The 17,821-nt window shown below is 52.6% G+C and overlaps 1 protein-coding gene across 1 annotated transcript; it reads right to left on the bottom strand.

Moving 5' to 3' along the window:
• Window positions 1-404: 404 nt before the first annotated feature.
• LOC106488014 (angiopoietin-related protein 7-like) lies at window positions 405-14,998 on the bottom strand. The gene is made up of 6 exons (XM_067294628.1): window positions 14,561-14,998; window positions 7,378-7,600; window positions 4,252-4,389; window positions 2,359-2,575; window positions 1,001-1,196; window positions 405-551 (listed from the first exon to the last, which is right to left on the bottom strand). Exons 1-6 carry the CDS (start codon window positions 14,996-14,998, stop codon window positions 405-407), a joined length of 1,359 nt encoding a protein of 452 aa, XP_067150729.1.
• Window positions 14,999-17,821: the final 2,823 nt, after the last annotated feature.

Genomic DNA, 17,821 nt, shown 5'->3' with positions numbered 1-17,821 from the left:
GAGACGGCGAGGGCCAGTGCAGACCTGCCTCCTCTCTTGCCTGTGACGCTGTCCCTGCACGATGCGTCCTGGCTCTCCCTGCTTTCCCCAGGGACCATCTCAGTGCCTTAGAGCTATCCTAGCACATCCCCATGCTTGACTTTGCAAAGCTGTTCTCAGCCATGGTCTAGGAGAGCTTTTGCCACCCCAACACATGTTAAAGGCCTTGGCTCGCCTTGGCCTTGGTGCTCCTGCTGTTGGTTCAGTTCTCTTGAGGCTGCCCCAAAAGCAGATGGGCAGCAAGAGGGATGGTGGCTCCGTCCCTCAGCGGTCTCCAGCATCAGTTTCTGCTTAAAACAAACTATTTCCAGCCCTCTGTTTCCAGGGTTTGCCATTAGAAGAAATGAAGACCACCCCAGGCTCCTTCATGGGGAGATATGGGGCCGAAAAGTGCGTGGTCGAATCATCATGACGACCTTCTTCAGGGAGTAGTAGTCTGTGTCCTTCCATGAGTACCACACAACACCATCCGGCCCCAGTATCTTGCGGTTTTTAATGGAGTATCGGCCGCCCTGTGATGCAGAGAAAGGACGGTCAGATATGGGAAATGCATGAAAGTGTCATCCAGATGGGAACTCTTAAAAACTGGATGCTCCAAAGCACGGGAGCAAAGAGCTTAGAAAGTAAAAGGAGTAACACAGTAAAAGGAGCATGTAAAGCATTTTTTAAACGCTCCCAAGGGAGCTGATGTCCCTCAGTCTCAGGCCATGTGAGTCACCCAAACAGGGAGTTGCCATTGCACAGTCCCAAAGAGCAGTTTGCAGGGGTGTCTCAATACTCATACCTAGCCCATGGCACTGAAGAAGCTGGACTGACTTGGTGCCCAGCATCGCTTTGTTCCCTCCCCGAAGAACATGGACTGATCAAGCCAGGAAGGATTGCTGTGATGTGATGACTGCCAGCTCCCTCCTAGCCTTGGACCTTGCATGCTGACATCTGTGTCCTCCTCCCTCCACCTTACCTTGTAGTACACCCCGTTGAGGTTGGAGAAAAAGCACTGATGGTACCACCAGCCTCCATGGGAAATCTCAGCACAGATGTTCCCCGAGTCAGGCGTGCTGAAGCTCCTCTTGTTGTGGTACCAGGCAAAGGAATCCTCCACCGTCCCGCTGAACCCATCCACGTGCAGGCGGTAATAGTTTGCCTCATCCTCAATGCTGCAAGCAATAGGCACAGGTCAGATGATTCAATGGGAGTGTCTAAGTCTCCTTTCCAGCCTAGATATCGCATTCTTAGTGTGGACACCCTGCAATCATCGAGCTGCTCTGACCAGGCTCCTTGCAATTATTCATCACCTTTAAATGTCAAAGATGCTGTGTTTCACCCTTCTGTGGGATGTGCACGCTTTTGTCATGACTCAGGGTACTTGTTAGGAGTCTGAGCTGGGCAGACCGTGAGTCTAAAACCACAATGAAAGACTGCAGCAGCTTTAGCCAGACAGCTCCTCTAATTACACGGTACTGCCTCCTCTCCACAGAAAAAGCATCCTGCTCTTCACATAAACTGAGATAATCAGTAGTTTGCTCCTGGGCCAGCAATGGCTGAAGGTCACTGCCATTGAACATGATATCTGATGACAAAAGCCGGGGTAGCTGTTCAGCGCAAGCATTGTGAGGATTTTTTCCAGCAGCTTCAGCAGTCTTTGGGTCTACTCTAAGCCCTCAAGCTCCAAATGTTATTAAGGCGCAGTGCTTAAGGGCATCCACTCCCTTGCACATCCTCCTGTGACAGGGTGTTCCATAATCACCCTCAAGGCATTTCTAGTGGAGAGAGGGAAGTGCTTCACCTGGAACAGTCTAGACAAACCTGGTCACCCCCGTTCAAGAAATATGACTGATGTTGTTAAATGCAAACACCGGATAAGGTGAAGAGCTATAGACACTAAAGGATTTTAGCTCAGGAACAACAGGTAAAAGCCATGAGTACAGAGCATAAAATTCAAAATATGACTCTCAGCCATCCCAGCAGGGAGATGCTGAAGAACCTGCCCAGCAAGAACAGGGGATGCAAAACTCTGCTCTTCACATGGACCTCGGTAAGTTCAGCAGAAACTACACGCCCGAGCTGTAGGGGATTGTTCCTTGTGCTCCTACAGCTGCGTTCCCTGGAGCCACGGACATTGGTCACGGCTGAACAATGCTGCACATTTGCTTGCTCACACTCAGGCTCCAAGCTGGAGCAAAGTAAAACCAGGCAGGGAAGAGAGGACCCAGTCCAAAAAGCTCTCTAGAGAGAGAGTCACTTTGACTCCAGCGGGGTCTTCCAGCATTGAACCAGCTGTGTGTACCAGGAACCAGGGAAGGACGTCCCACTTTCTACCTGAAGACCTGATAGAAGGCGTGCTTGTGCTTGTTGTTCCAGTCCTCCAGGTCGATACGCAGAGAGTAGTCCCCTTGGCTCGTCACCTTGTGGATGTTCTCGTTGCCCAGCCAGAACTCGCCACTGAGATCCCCAAAGCCCTCTTTATACTCGTTCCAGGTCCGGTTGAAGTCAACTGAGCCGTCCTGACGCTTCTGGATGACTGTCCAGCCCCCACCTGCCAGGAGAGAGATAACGTAACGTGGGAGCCACCAGGGAGTGTCTGGGGGCCCCAGTGTCCGTACATGGGCCAGAGTCCTCACCAGCATCACCTCTGAGGATCCATCCGCAGCTCAGAGAGGTGTCTCCTTGCCACATCCCCTCCCACCAACCGGCAAAATACAGCGTTGGTTGCTGCGTGGGGATAATACGTGATGCACAGCCATAGCTCACGGAAAGGGGCTCTGCTTCTCCTGTGTCGGCTCCAAAATGATATTTCCCTGTTGTCTGTAAGAGGGTCATTCCAGATCTAAGGCGGTTTCCAATGAGGGAAAGCTGATTATTTTAGGGAGGGAAATGTTTTGGGACTGGAACAAACTAGAGAGCCTGGAGTTTTGAGATTATTATGTACTGTTCCTGCAGCACCACAGAGGTACATGAGCGCTCTCCCAGTATTGTCTCACTGTCTCCATCTGCTCTCCCATCTGTCCAAATCCCTCTCTCCTCTCTCATTTTATTCCAATATTGTAAGCTTTGAGGGGACTGGGATCATCTTTTTATTTGGTGTTTTTACAGTATGTCACTCTGCGGTGTCCAAGATTGTGATGATGGTCATACAAATAATAGTAATGACATAACAGAGACCACATTGTATCAACAACCTATTTCTTAATGACGACTTGTATCCCAAAGCAGCAATCACCTGTAGATCGTTCGGACTGGCCTTCTCCAACTGGGAGAAACTGGTCTGTCCAGCTCCTTTTTTTACCAAAGCACTAGACCCAGAAAGCATAAGAACTAGGAGCTGCATTCAGATATTTAATCACTGGCATCTGTTGCCATTTGAGACATCTTTGGTCTCTGAGACATCTGCACAGGCTGGTAGATAGGCACAAGGTCAATGGGAGACCTATGCCCTTCCAGAGCAGCAGCTAGCAATACCACTGGGTATCTCAAGTAGCACTAGACGTCTCTGTGTGGGCAACTGAACCAATTCCTCCAGCTTGGGACATGTTGATGCGACACATCCATCCTGGCTGGACCAGGCCCATGGGGCAGGGATCTGAAAATCCACCACTGCATTTCCCTGACAATTGCCACTATTCTCACAACACTCTGGTGTTGCAACTAACTTCGTTAGTAAGTTTGCACCTAGAGGTGACAATAACATGCACTGTCCAGATATTTAGACAGAGAGGATGCGTGAGGTTGCCTGCTCCCTTGTACACACTCCAAAATATTTCTGGGAGAGATTCGTCCCTCACACCTCAGCAGCTACAGTTAAGGGTTGCCCACACATAGCCCTCTAGTACGCAGAGATGCCCCAGGTGCCCACCTGGAGACCAGCTGCTACTCCAGAGGGGCTTCTGTTTCTCTGTCTCCTGCATCATATCCACTAGTTCTTTGAAAATATCTTGCATACATAAGGACATCTCAAAGGGCACTAAAAGCCTGTATTTAGGCAACTGAGCCCCAGCCAAAGTGTCTGGTTTGAACTATTCAGCCAGACACCTCTCTTCAGCCAGTGGTTGAGTCCTCCATCCTTGGAGGAGATCCCTTCCAGAGAAGCTGTTCTCACTGACTGTAATGTAATCTAGCAGCAGCTCAGATAAGACACAACTCTCAGGTGAGACAAATCCCACCCAAAGAGTGTCCAGCTTTGCTGGGAGATTTTGTAGATGCCTCCTGCAGTACCTTCGGTGTCCATTTCACACAACACTTCAATAGGCATCCCTCCAACCGAGGGCATGATGCTGTAGATTCCTGATCTCCGGAGCCCGTTGTAGTAAACTGAAGCACAGTCAATAGGGCAATTCCTTGCATGCTTTACCTCTAAGCGAAAAAGCAGAGAAATATAGTGTTTATTATTCAGTATGGAGAAGGGGGCGTGCAACCAAGCCCAGCATCATTTTCGTGCAATCATAATGCAGAGCCTGACAAAAAGTCCTGGAATTCTTCTTCCGGGCAGCGCCAAAAGCTGAAACCTTTGCAGCATGCTGGCTTCACACCTGATTGCAATGGACTATTAGTGATAAGATTCATTAGCACAGATCTGCACTTAGGATGCTGCGGCTGAGGAACGGTCTTGAATTCAAGTGGGTTTGTGACAGAGCGTCTTACAGAAACACAGAAATGTCGTGCATTTCGCTAGGCTCAAGGTCTGTTAGATTATATTCCACACCAAAAAGGTCTTACACGTCGATAAAGAATTGCCTGTTTCACCAGCAGTCGTCAGTGTGGCTCACAGTGGAAGGATTTCCTTCTCCTAAACTGCTGCTCTAAGGGTGTTTTCCCTGGTCAGTCTTATAAGGGAAGGAGTCAAAAGTGTTCTGGAGAATCTAAAGATGCTTTTAACTGGGATATGTCAGAGGGAATTTATTTTGTCTGGTACCAGCCATCTCAACTTTAGGCAGCTAGTCTCAGCTAGTCCTCTAGAAACTGACTTCTACAGAGGGTAACTCTTCCTAGTTTCACATAGGAGAGGAGAGCAGAATCGCTCTCCCCGGCTCCCTCCGTCGGCTCAATTGAGCTGTCTGCACAGACGTGCACAGTGATATTTGCAATGCCCTGGGGTACTCTGGCTGTCTTTCAGCTGCACGTCTCCTGTAGGTCCTGTCTTGTGTCTGCCAGGCTTATGAGAACGCCTCAGATGCAAGAGTACTGCAGGCAGCACTAGGTGTCTGCACGCGGGTGGCTGAGCTAAGACCCTAGTCACACCAGTGGAAAGCACACGCTGAATCGCTTTCCTCAGTCCTTTCACCATTTGCATGGATATCTGAAATATCCATCTCACGTGGGGACGCATATATGCAGACACACAAAATCAAGCGTCTTCATTTGTGAGCCGAGCCTCACTGTAGATGGCTATAGTCTGGTGAGATGAAAAAAAAGGCACAATAACAGCTCACACAGACAGCTCCCTTTTCTTTTATTTGCACAGCTAGACCAGTCTGAAGCACAGCATGGCCTTGATACCAGGCTGGAGGCACGGTGAGGTCCAGGTCCCGAGGAAGGGGAAGCAAAGAGCATGCGTGGGAGATGATTGCCTTTCCACGAGGCAAGCAGCATGGATGAGGCCATGGGTCTGGCAGCCAAGGAAAGCTCTCTGGGGATAGAAAAATAAGTCTGGGGAGGTCATTGCAACACCCAAGCCCACTGATGGGAGCAATCGGTGGCTGGGAGGTCCCCTGAGGACTGGTGACAGATTGAAGACATCCCATGGGGGGGCATAGGCCAGGCCAACCAGCAGCACTGCTGCAGCGGAGCACACAGCAGAAACCAGTTGCGTGCAGCAAGAAGCGGCCAGGGAGAGATAACCTAGATCCAGCAAGCATCTGGGATGTCAGGGAGAACCCATTCCACCTAAAGTTAATCAGCTGAAAGAGCCGTATTTGTTGGCTGCACCCAGGCTGAGATTCTCCTGGCCGGTTGACTTGTGCATGCAGAAGTCTGCATCCCAGTTGTTACATAAGGTTATTGAGATTAATCCCAGCTCTGACTTGGAGGTGGCTATCATGTTGTGCGGACGTTAAGTCAGACACCCATTCATGCCTTGTGTCTGCGCAGAGCACTTCTTGCTCGGGGAAGGGCTCAGCGGCAGCTGGAACCAGGTATCAGCGGAGCTATTTATATTTACCTCCACCATGTCATCGATGGGCCCAAAGAGCTTTAAACTAGCGCAATGGAAAAGACTTAGACTAGCTGGCTCAAGGGAGAAGTAACATGACTTCTCCACCTGACGTCACCAGCTCAAATCAGATCAAGGTTGGTAGGTGAGAGCCATTAGCAGCTCCTGCCTGTTGAGCTGTGCGTGCCGTATGAGTCATCGGACACAGCCTGCTTCTTGCTGGAGAAGTAAGACACTGTCTCTACAAGTCCCTGAGCCACAGTTCATGGCAGGCTGGAAGATTATACTGGAGAAATACCGATTCTTCCTTGCCCTTTTCTAATACTCTTCCTGGGATCTGCTGTGGGAGAGATGGGATTTGGGGCTAGGTAGTCTGCCCTGGTGCAGCTGGTTTTGTCTCCTCAAACACCATCGCTCCCTTCCTAAAGACCCAGAATATCAAACAGGTTGAAAAATCAGCACAGTTTCCTTTCTAGCTCCTCAGGGCTGAGTTTTCCAGATCCTGGTTATGTTAGGCTCTGGTCAAAATGTTTTCATGGCAATGGATTCTTTAGCAGAAAATGGGGTTTTGGTCAAACTGAACCTTGCATTTTTTAACTTAAACTTTGCCATTAGAAAAAGGAAGACATTCCAGGAACTAACAGAGAAAACAACCAAAAACCTGGCATAAGTTTAAATGTATTCATTTAAAAAAGGTGTGTGAGAAACAACAAAAAAGATTGGATTTCAAACTTGAAGGGTTTCACCAAAGCCCTAATATCTTGCTATGAATTTTTGAAATAAAAATAATTTCTTGTTTCTTTTATTTGCTGGAAAAATACAGTTCCTGGAGCTGGCAGGCAGGTTCATGCAGCTAACTGCAGGTGGAGTAATGGTGGGAGCAATGCCAGCCTGGTTGTCAAAGCTGAAGCTGGTCACCGCGAGCACCTCACACAGTCCATGGAGAGGAAAAGGAGCTGCCAAAGAACAGGACCGCTCTCCTGGACTGCAAGGAAAGCACCCCAGGAGGTGTCTATTTCTCCAAGAAGCCCTCCTGACTGCCTCAGAAATGCCGCCTGGGAGAGATGAGACTCCTGGCCAGCACAGAGGGGATTTGAAGCAGTTTTCCCATGCCCTTTTCCTACGACAGTCCTCGAGACAGGCCATAAGAACAAACCACCCCCACCCATCCGGCCGCAGCAGCTCCCCATCACCTGGATGGTGCATCTCCTCCTGCAGCCTCATCTCGGCGGGGCCGAGGCAGCCGGGGACGCGCCGAGTCCAGTCCGTCAGCACGGAGACGTTGTTCAGCTGCGCCTGCATGTCGTAAAGCAGCGTGGCCTGGATGCGCTGCAAGGCGCTGGCCTCGCCGTAGCGCTGCTCCAGGTCCCGCACGCGCTGCTCCACGGTGCGGTTGCGGCTCGCCGCCTCCTCGTGCTGCGGGCGGGGGTGAAACGCAGAAGCCGTGTGGGTCACCAGACACCGGTGGAGAGCCCGAGACCTCGCTGGGGACGATCACGCAGAGGAGCCCGCGGGCAGAGGAGCGCTCGCAGCGTGCACCCCGCTGGGGACCGTGGAGCCTGGAGCGGAGACGGCACCTGCACCCTCAGCTCTCCACCCAGCGCTAGCCGTCAGCCTGCTGCGGGACCCATGGGCAGTTTGATTTTCCCGGGATCAGGCACGGGCAGGACTTGCACAGGCAAGTGCACAGGGTTCCTCTTCGAATGCCCTCCCAGCCTCTGGCCCTTCGTAACTCAGGTTGCACAGCTTGGACGTGGCCCCTATGTATTTAGCAACCCCCCCAACCACTGGGTTTTCCTTCCAAAAAGTTGCCCAGTCTCCCCTTCAAACCTATAAACTTCTAACATCCAGCGGCAAGGAGTTCCACAGCTTATCTACATGCTGCGTGAAGAACCAGCTCCTGCTTTTGGGTAATGACCAGTGTCCTGCAAACAGCAATGACCACGTCCACTGTGTGTCACGGGTGGGTGTGATACAAGGCTCCAGACGCTTTCACGGTCCTTTTGCTGCTTGTTTTTAGGATGATCGGTCTCTAATTCTATATGTCACACACATGCCCCAGCTCCCTGGAGATGCCCACAGGGCATGTCAGGAGATGGGCACTTCAAACCCCACCGGCACATGCAAAATGTGCTCTAGATGCACCGTCACTTCAGACATGCTCGCCTCACTTGTTCAGTGCTCCCTGTCCATTAGATGGCAGAGCAGGCCTTAAACAGCGTCTCCAAAAATCCACAGCAGCCACAGAAAAATCCCCTCCCCTGGCCAATGCAACACCTCTACAGAAGGCAATCCCAGGAACCCCTATCTGCTCAGTTCTGTGCTCAAGGGAGGCCAGTTCTTCACCAGGAGGTTCTCATGCAGCTCTGTCCTCCTCACCCTTGCGTGTCCCTGCAGCACCGAGTGTCCAGATGCATTGCCCACGGGGGTGAAGAGTGACCCCATATCACAGTTATCCCTGCAGCTCAGGGCACGTGTACCTGCGGCCATCAGTGCTACCCGCTACGTCGCTAAAGGTGTGCAAGGTGCCACCATGCTTCGTAATAATGCGTGGCTGCCCGGATGGGGGTCTGGGACAGGACCTGCTGAGACCTCAGCCACTCTGTTTCCAGGTGTCAGTGCAAGCTTGTGGCTTATTAAATATACGTGGGGATGCAGAGAGCTTGTGCTCTGCAGCATCGCCACCTGCAGAACTGCAGCAATGCTGCCAAGGGTCTGGGATTTCTCTCAGCTAGAAGTGTTTTGTGCATCCAGCATCCATTTTCTTCCCTTTCAGCTGCTCCAAGGATCTGACTCACACCTTGGTCCCTGCCACCCATTCCTGCCGCGAGATGTCTTGGCTTGTTTTTTCCCATGAGACAGCATATTCACTGCTGGATTATTGGACAAATAACTAACAGAAAGCCTGCTTGTATCCCGAAATACAGAGCAGCTAAATGGGCAGGGGCAGCAAACAGGGGATTATGGCTTGCAGCCATATGATGCTTTCCTTATCAGGACTGAATTGTCTCTGGCTCTGCCGTAAGTCAGCCGGCCACCCCACACCTGCTTTGCGAGCCGTGACCGACACCAGCCGGCTGCTTCCAGCTTCGTTCACCCACGCATCAGCTCTCCGAGCAAACCTCATCATGCTTTCTCCCAGACAGTCCCCTCCTCCACAGCCGATACTTTCTCTCCTGGCTGCTTGCAAAAAAATATGCTGCAGCCAGACCACCGCGACTGGGCCCAGATGCTTTCTGGTTCCTTCACCTCTTCTCCCCCCTGGTGGCATCCCACTGCTCCCACTTGCCTACCCCAGTGGGGCAGGAGTTGTCTTTTTGTACAGCACCAAGCGCAGCAGGGTCCCGGTCTGCAGCAGAGGCTGACATGGTCCAGTAATGCAAACTGAAGTGAACTGCAATGCAAGAGCGCAAAGGTGCAGAGAGGGCTGCTCTCCTCGAGGGATTTCCCTTTGCTCATGGCACCGTACTGTCTAGTGCGTGCTAGAAGGAGAAAGGTGGATCGCCCTGACCTGTCGCATCGGCTGTGAAGGAGGATCTCAAGATACCTTTGAGGTATCTTTGGGCAGCCACAGCCGAGTGGTTGGCAATGCTCCCAAGAAATAGGAGACCTGAATTCTTGCCTTCCTTCACCCGGGGGGAATTCACACGCAGACCCTGGAGAGGACTCTTACCAGCAGGTAAGGATGAGACCAGGGACCAGCCAGGCCTAATGTGAAGCTGGGAGGCTTCAGGGGAAGCAAAGCAGAGAGAGCATAGGGAAAGGGTCAGCTCATCTGACCCGTTTTGGGTGTCCCCATCAGCCTGAGAGGAACTGTGACCTGGAAGGACCTGTCGCTCTCAGACAACTCTGAAATGCTCCTGGGACGCTGAGCTCAGATAGACGTCTCCGCTCGGACAGCTGAACCCACGCAGAGCTCCCAGAAAAGTGCTGATGACAAATCTGAGGGTGACAAACTAGCAGCAGCAAGAGGCTGATTTATGAGGATGGATTAAGGGAGCAACAGCTTCTTAGTGGGAGGAATGGAGATGGAGGAGATCTACAGATGCTGGAAGCTGACATAACAAGGAATTCAGTAGGGTGGCTCCCAGGGATGCCGGGAGGTGTTATGCGATGCAGGGGAAAATCAGCCTCTCAGGCTGGCACCGATATTGAGAATCAGCCAGACCAACACAGCTGAAAAACTCCTTATGGGAGAGACCCTAAGAAGATTGCAGGGAACTGAGGCAACCAGCTCACCAGTCATTTCTGTCTCTGATTTTCTTGATTTGACTGCAAAGGTCCTGCCACAGTCAGCTGCCAGCTCCCCTCTCTGCATTCGGCTTTGCTTCTTGCTTTTTGCCCACTCCAGTGCTTGGAGGGTGACAGGACACACTCCTTACTGCCCGCTAAGCTCTCTAGACTTTGTTCGTTTCCTGCTTGTTCGCAGGCCAGCTCTTCCAGCCCTCCCATTCCTTTATCTTTTAGACCCACTGAAAAAAATGAGGTTGGAAGAAATTGCTGGAGGTCCCTAGCCCAACCCCTTGCAGAAAGTAGGCCGATTTCAAAGCTAGATCAGGTTGCTCAGGGTCTTTTCCACTCAAGTTACGAAACTCTCTACGAATGGCCCCAGGGAGCCTCAAAGTATCTCAGTGGATGGATCCTTTCTGAATGTGGGAGTATCTTGGTGGCACGGATATTGCTAGCACTGTGCCCCAGGTATGAACCGAATGGAGACATCTAGGTAAAGGCCGGGACATGGCTGCTCCGGGACACCTGGGTTCATCCTGCAGGCCAAGTAGCACCTCAGCTCTCCCTGTGGTCTGATGGGTGAGGGGCCTCAGCATCGCCCCACAACAGGCAGGACTCCTTCAGAGCTGCTCCCCTGGGCTCCCTTTGGTCAGCAAAGAGAAACGAGCTCTCCCAACTCATCTCGTCTTCAGCTAGACTTCCAAGAGTTCCTAGGAGCACCTACGTGTCTGCATTTGCCATTAAGGGAGCCTGAGGACCAGTTCTGATAGAGACTTCTGCATGGAAGATACTAGAGGTGGACAACAGCACTTCTTTGTTTCTGCTTGAAGAAATAACAAATAGCGAGGAAAGTGATAATAAAAGAGACACAGAGAAGCACAAAGATTGACATGATAACAGAGATGATAACAAAGACCAGAACTCTTCGGCCGGCTGTTGTCCGATGGACCATTCAAGGAAGTACTCGGGAACAGCCCTGAAGAGGGGCAACCTGAGCTTTGCAACTGATCAGAAGGGTGAAAGAGTGTCACGGGACAGCTGAGGGGGCTTGTGTGACCATGCAAAACTTGTGATGGGATGTCAGAAGGGGCTTCTAGGGTTATATAAAACTTGCTGTGGGAAAGGCCAAAGGCAAGGAAAGGAGGGATCAGGGTGGAATGGGGAGGAACAAGCATGGGAAAATAGAGAGGAGGGGGGCGAAAGGCACCAGCTGCGTGTAAGCAGGCTGCCAGTCAGTACGCTTGTCTGACTGAGCCCTGCGCCTGATGACTGCAATATTCTTATTAACGTCTTCTCTTAACTCTTTTTTTCTTTTTCTGTGTAATCCCACTCTCTACCCTATGTGTGAGTGCTGCAAGGCCTGAGTGCCAGCAACTGGAGAGGAGGCTGCAGGTCACAGGGCCTGTAGGTCGAGGTGCCAGCACCTGGAGAGACCGGCGTGCGAGAGATGTCGGGGTGCCAGCAAGAGGAGGGACCACGGGACATAGGGCTTGCGGGTCTAGGTGCCAGCGACTGCAGGGACCGGGATGTATATGCATGTGTGAGGTCTAAATGCCAGAAACTGGAAAGACCAGTGTGTGTTTACGTTTCCCTAGTGAATTTAACCCTGTGTGTGCATGTGTGCATGCGTCGTATGCATCTGGGATACACGCTCCACCTCACTGCTGGCTGGACCTGCAAAAGGGAATAGCAGCTTCCACATCTGTCAGATGGGACGGAAGGACCTCGGAGGTCTGAGAGTGCACCCGGCTGGTCACCAGCAGCCAGGAAGAAGGAATCATTGTGTCCCCAAGTCCACAGGATTCGCTAGTTTTTGTAACATCCTTAACAAGAAGATGGCCAGCGGTCACCACGGCCCTGTTAAATGGACCAAAGAACGAAACCACCACTGATAAGAAGGGGTGGCCTGGTTTTATTCTATGCTTCTTGATTTACCACAGCTTAAATATGGGGAAGGAGGGACTGCTCCACATCTAATTTCCTCCACCTGAACATCAAGCAACCTGTCCGAAGCAGTCAGCTCAGCTCCCTCTACAGTCAACACCGAGCAACTAGCATCTCCGGAGGGAGATTTGTTTTCCTCCACCCTTCCCCTGACTCTAAAGAGACCCTACACAACTGCCACAGACTAAATGCCCTGCATTTAGATGAGTCATTTCAGAGCCTGGAAATGAAGAACGGAGGAAGAGCAACAACAGTGAGGGGAAAGCCTTCAGTGCATTAATATCCTCCTCCTTGGCTCTGAGCTGGAGAGCTATGCTCAGTGAAAGAGCTGTAGCTCCAGGTAGAACAGAAGTAGGATCTGGAGTCCAAACAGGGAGCTAGGATGGGGAAGAAAAGATTAAACAGTCCTAAGGGACTAGATGTCACCAGGGGAAGGACGTGAGACAGCAAGAGGCCAGACCGCCTATCACACCAGCTTGTCTCAGTGCAAGGAGAAAGAAAGAGAGAGGGAGAGGAGAAGTAGAGGATGGATGAGAAGACAGCATTGGTGCCAACACAGGAGGAAGGGACCCTGCACGGGCGAGCAGTGAGTGGGTTTGCTCAACAGAGCATGAGGCACCCATCCTAGTTCAAAAGCAGCTGGCTCGTACGGGGATCACAACACAGATGTCCACATCCGGGCGCCCAACAACATTGTCATCGCAGAGTTCATTGTCACTGCATGTCGGGGCCCTTGCAGAGGCGGGAGGAGATGGGTGCTTTGGTGGGCGTGGGGTATCTCTTTAACTGCATGTTTGCTTGCCACGGCTCCGCGCAATGGAAATGGCCTAGGGCACCAAAGACAGTGTCTCGGTAGGGTGCGCAGACTACCTGAGGGACCGGGGTTTGGGGCCCACACCTAGACCTGCAGGGGAGGAAAGCAAAGGCTTACGTTAGCTTGTATTGCAGGTGTCTCTGGGCTATGGCGAAACAGAAGACCGAGTGACTCATTTCACGTGCATGGAGCAGAAGAAAAGGTTTAGTGAAATAAGGTGTGGAAACAAAACCCCAATAATGTGCGCAGACCCTGGGAAGGGAAGGCCTTGTAAAGAGGAAGCCCAAAGGAAGACCACGGGTGATAAAGAAACGCAGCCAAATAGCAAATGAATCACACTGATTCCCGGGGCCAGATCGTATTAGCCCTCATCTCTCCCAAGAGCAAGGACAAGACTTGTTTACATGGTGGTCTCCAGGGCGCTATCCAAGGCTCTTCCAATCGACTTCAGTATATCGGACTTCTGTCGGGTCTTCTGTGCATCTAGTCAACAGCCCAACGAGACATTTTAGCCGGGAAATGTCTCCTGCAGTCAGCTAAAATACGCTCTGCTTCTTTCCATTACTCCTAGTTGCCACCCTGTAAAAGCTGCTCCCCGCTGCCCAAGGCCAAGCTGGTTTACATGCTGGGGGGAGAGAAAACACAGCACAGCGTAGCCCACTGCGAGCCACACTTGAGTTTCACCCTCGTTTCACCCAAAGTACTCGTCTCTGTGGCAGCCCCCACGACACCCGACCGTCCCTTCCCTCCAGACCCTGGGTCTGTAACTGCGGCCATGCTACACCGAGCACGGAGGTGGGAGCAAAACCGCAGGGCAGTGCTAAACATCTGAGAGCTTCAGAAGCACGACAAGAGGTTGTAAAGAACAGACTAGCATGAAGCTTCAGGCTGCAGGACTGGTGAACGGACCCGAGGCAGCACAAACGCCAGCGCACAGAAAGGAGACTGCAGAAAGGGTGCCACAGGCTGGAGGTTGGAGCTACTCCTGCTCGGTCATAGCCACCAGAGATGTGGTTCATCACCGGCTGTGTAAAACTTTGGGGTCTACTCTGGGATCCTGCTACGAGCAATGGGACAGATCAGCAACCCCAGCCCATCCTAAATGGGTCCAAAGCAGGAGGAGATGCTCTTTCTCCCCTAATAGAGGGTGCCTGCATGAGTAGCACAGACAACACACCAAAGCCTTGGTGGCTAATGTTAAGATGAGCCCTGGAAGGCTTCTGAGCCAACATGACATGAGCAGCAGGTGTTTTAATGGGTATCTCAGTCTGTGGCCAGAACAACACCCAGTGTTCTACCAGGCATCCTCTCCCAGCTAGCTGTCTGGGGAGCAAGGGAAGGTACCAGATGCCCCTGCTCCCACGAGTCTGCGAAGGGAAAACCTTTACCTGGAGCTCCAGGACTTTGATGCGGTGGCGGTGGTTCCTCAGCTCCTCCAGCAGCTCCGAGATCAGCTCCCGCAGCTCGAGGATCTGCTGCTTGTGCTCCTCGTTCTTGTGGAGCCAGTAGGAGACCTCATCGGTGCAGCGAAACATGTCCGGGCACCGCTGCTCATCCAGCTGCGGCAATGTCGCTGTGATCTTACACCGGCCATCGGGCAGCACCTGGTTGCTGTACTCTCCGCACTGGATCAGGCCGGTGCCCTCCTGGAGCCCCTTGTCGTAGCTGTAGCTTTCCACCGCAGCCAGGGGTTTCTGCAGCGAGGCGCCGTTCAGGGCGGCTATGAAGAAGAGGGATACCAACCCCAGCCCGGCACAGCCGGTGCAAGGACAGACATCCATGAGGCAGGTGAAGATGGTCCCCAGGGACAACCCTGTGCATCTCATCATCAAAGGCAGCCTCTTGGAAAAACCCACGTGCATAACACTGACTCTTCCCCCAGGAGCTAGTGGTTGAAGTTGCAGCCGGCACGTGGCGTGGGGGGGAGATAGCTATATGGGAGGGAGACGGCAGTGGGGATCCCAGAGCTCTTGCCAAGGGGGTTGCTGCAGGCAAGGGACCTGCCTGTCTCCATAAAGCTTCCTCCCTGTTGCTACCCTGTGGCCACCAAGCTGGGACCAGCTCCAGAAGGAGAGTCCCCGCTCACCTGGCCAGGCTTTACCCACTGCATGGGCTTCGCTGACGTCCCGCAGAGCTGCTGATGCTGTTGGAGGGCACCGAGGGCTGGCTGAGGGCTGTCAGCGCTTCAGGCAGGGCTTTCTGCCCACGCGGGACTGCTGGCTTCCCTGGATAGGGCTGGCTGGTGCTGTCAGCACCGGGAAGCATCTCCCAATCCAGGCAGGATCAGGCCCTGTCCGCAGGTGGCTTCATGGGGTGAGCCCTTCTTCCTTCAGCCTGGAAAGAGAGGGCAAAGTGAAATAGGGTCCATGTCCATGTTCATCTATCGAAGCAGCTGGGACTGCAAGCTGTGCATCGTCACTGACTGAACTAGGAACCAGTTATGAGGGTTTTGGTGGAGACGAAGGATGAGCAGTCAACCCTCCCTTTGCAGGTCTTTCACGCTCTCTTTTGCACTGTCCTCTCATCTCTCTCCCATGACAAATGAAAAAGTCCCCCCCTTCCCCTGCCCCAAACATCCCGCTGCACCCTTGGGCAAGGGGCAGCGGAGAACGGACCGCTGCAGCAAGCCACAAAACTCTCATTCCACCCTGCTCATCCGGAGCAAAGCCCACGCACCTGCCCTGCCTCAGGGTTCAGGCTTTTGTTCACCGTTGACTGTGTTCCTGCTTGGGAAACGCTTCTTTTAGTTTCATTGGCAGTCTGTGCTTGCAAGGACAGAGCACAGAGGTGATTTAAGGATTTCGGGCTCTGTTTCCCCGTGCATGATGTTTTCTTGGAAGATGTAGCTATAAATGGACTTACCAAGTGAATGGTGCCCGTCTACATGGGGACACGTCCTGTCAGGCTGGACATGGAGGACCCAGGCCATGAAACCATCCCGGCAGGGGTAGGGGATAGCCCAGGGCAGGGCATTGCTGGGGCAATTTGGATGAGCCCCAGCTGGGAGGGGAATGATCCCAGGTGGATTTAGGTCCAAGTGGGGATGGTGGTCTGGCGAAGGAGCATGCAGGAGTGAGGACTGGAGAGGACCCCAGGCAGAGCTCAAACATTTAACCTTCCCCGTGCAATCTCCCAGCTGGAGCCATCCATAATGTCCCCTTGAGCTGCACGTCGCTGGCAGCAGGGCTGAGCTCCCAAACAACCCTCAGCACCGTCCCTGAGCCCCACGCTCAACTCCAGCCTTTGCTGCGTGGGAACCCCCGGGCTCTCCTTCCCCACAGAGCAATCAGGCTCTCCTTGCAGTGAGAGCTGCCCTCCTCATGCCTGCCCAACAGCTGGGCTCACCCCCACGTCATCGCGGTGTCTCTTGCTGAGGTTTCTCCCTACGTACCTCCAAAAGGACTGGCAGCACGCTCCCGGTCAGGCTGGCTTCAGCGGTGAGAAGAGACAGCAGTGAGCATGGACCAGCCATGGGAAGCAGAGCGCGTTCCAGGGGACGCTAGATGCTTATTCCCCCTGATCCTATTACAGCACTATAAATAGGGGCAAGAGAGCTGCAAGTCTCAGGCAGGTCACCAGAAGGAGGAGCCCAGGTCCCAGCGTGACCTTCTTAGTGCATGGAAGATTAAGCCGGCATCTTGGCATGGCTTCTCCTTTCTGAGCAGATCCCCCATCCCATCCTGAAGCCGCACTTCAGGGAGAGGGTTCGTTCATCGGGGTGCCAGCGGTGAGACCCTGCCCCTTCCCAGCAGCTCGGATGGACCTCAGTTGGGAGGGGAGAGTTTCCCAGCCTGGCCACGGCCAGCCCGGCCAGGAGCTCGGGGAAGGAACAGGCATCATTTTTTTTATTCACTAGCCCAAGACTTGCTCTTTTCCTCTGCAAGGGATGCTGGAATAAAAGAGGGTTTGCTGAGCAGTGCAAGGGTAGCTCCCCTCCCGCTCCGTGGGCTTTTTCCCTGAGTTATGCATGAACTTGGCGTACAGATGGGTTGGGCCCACAGGTCTGTTTTCAAGCATTTCTCTGGAGGGTAGAGAGCAATTTTGATCTTTCTCCCTCTCACGCTGTCCATTTCTTGGGAGAATGAAGAGTAATTATCTATCTGACTATAAATGTCAACGGGCTTGCTTAATTAAATATGCTAATCATTTCGCTGCAGGAATGTGAGCTGAAACCAGAGATTTCCATATTGGACAAAAGAGTGTGTTGTTGGGTTTTTTTTTCACTTTATGAAAAGAGTTTCCAGACAATGTCCCCAGACTGATACTCACAATGAAGAAAGACATTCAGACCAGCTCAGATGGTCCCAAAAAGTGGGGGAACTGCCTGGAGAAGGGGAACTTCTGCTCCAGCAGGTTGGAGAGGCCCAAAACTGTGGAGGGCACAGATTTACCAGTCCTCCAGCAGATATCCCAAGGCAAGTGACCAGCCTTTGGAGGACCTGCCATCCTCCACAGGGTACCTCCAGCCCCTCAGCCAGCCCTGCTGAGCCACCTCCATTACCCTCTGCCTGCAAAAGTTTGCAAAAACTTTAGAAGAATGGGCTTTAACTTTCTTTGTCTCATGCAGGGAGCCAGTCAGGGCAAAGTCGAGGGCTCAAAGCACCACAGGATGCTCAGCCTTGACAGCAGCACCAGATGAATAAGAGTAC

The sequence above is a fragment of the Apteryx mantelli genome, chromosome 3 (assembly GCF_036417845.1).
Source record: "Apteryx mantelli isolate bAptMan1 chromosome 3, bAptMan1.hap1, whole genome shotgun sequence".
Lineage (NCBI taxonomy): Eukaryota > Metazoa > Chordata > Aves > Apterygiformes > Apterygidae > Apteryx > Apteryx mantelli.
The sequence above is the reverse complement of the archived record's forward strand: the minus strand, read 5'-3'. Positions and strand labels throughout refer to the sequence as shown.

What these genes read in the sequence shown, in the direction of transcription:
- LOC106488014 (XM_067294628.1), bottom strand. Translation starts at nt 14,998, where the DNA reads ATGAGATGCACAGGGTTGTCCCTGGGGACCATCTTCACCTGCCTCATG. An exon ending in TCAAAGTCCTGGAGCTCCAG is followed by an intron (nt 7,601 to 14,560) that starts GTAAAGGTTTTC and finishes CCCCGCCCGCAG; the next exon opens with CACGAGGAGGCGGCGAGCCG. An exon ending in GCCTTCTATCAGGTCTTCAG is followed by an intron (nt 1,197 to 2,358) that starts GTAGAAAGTGGG and finishes TATTGCTTGCAG; the next exon opens with CATTGAGGATGAGGCAAACT.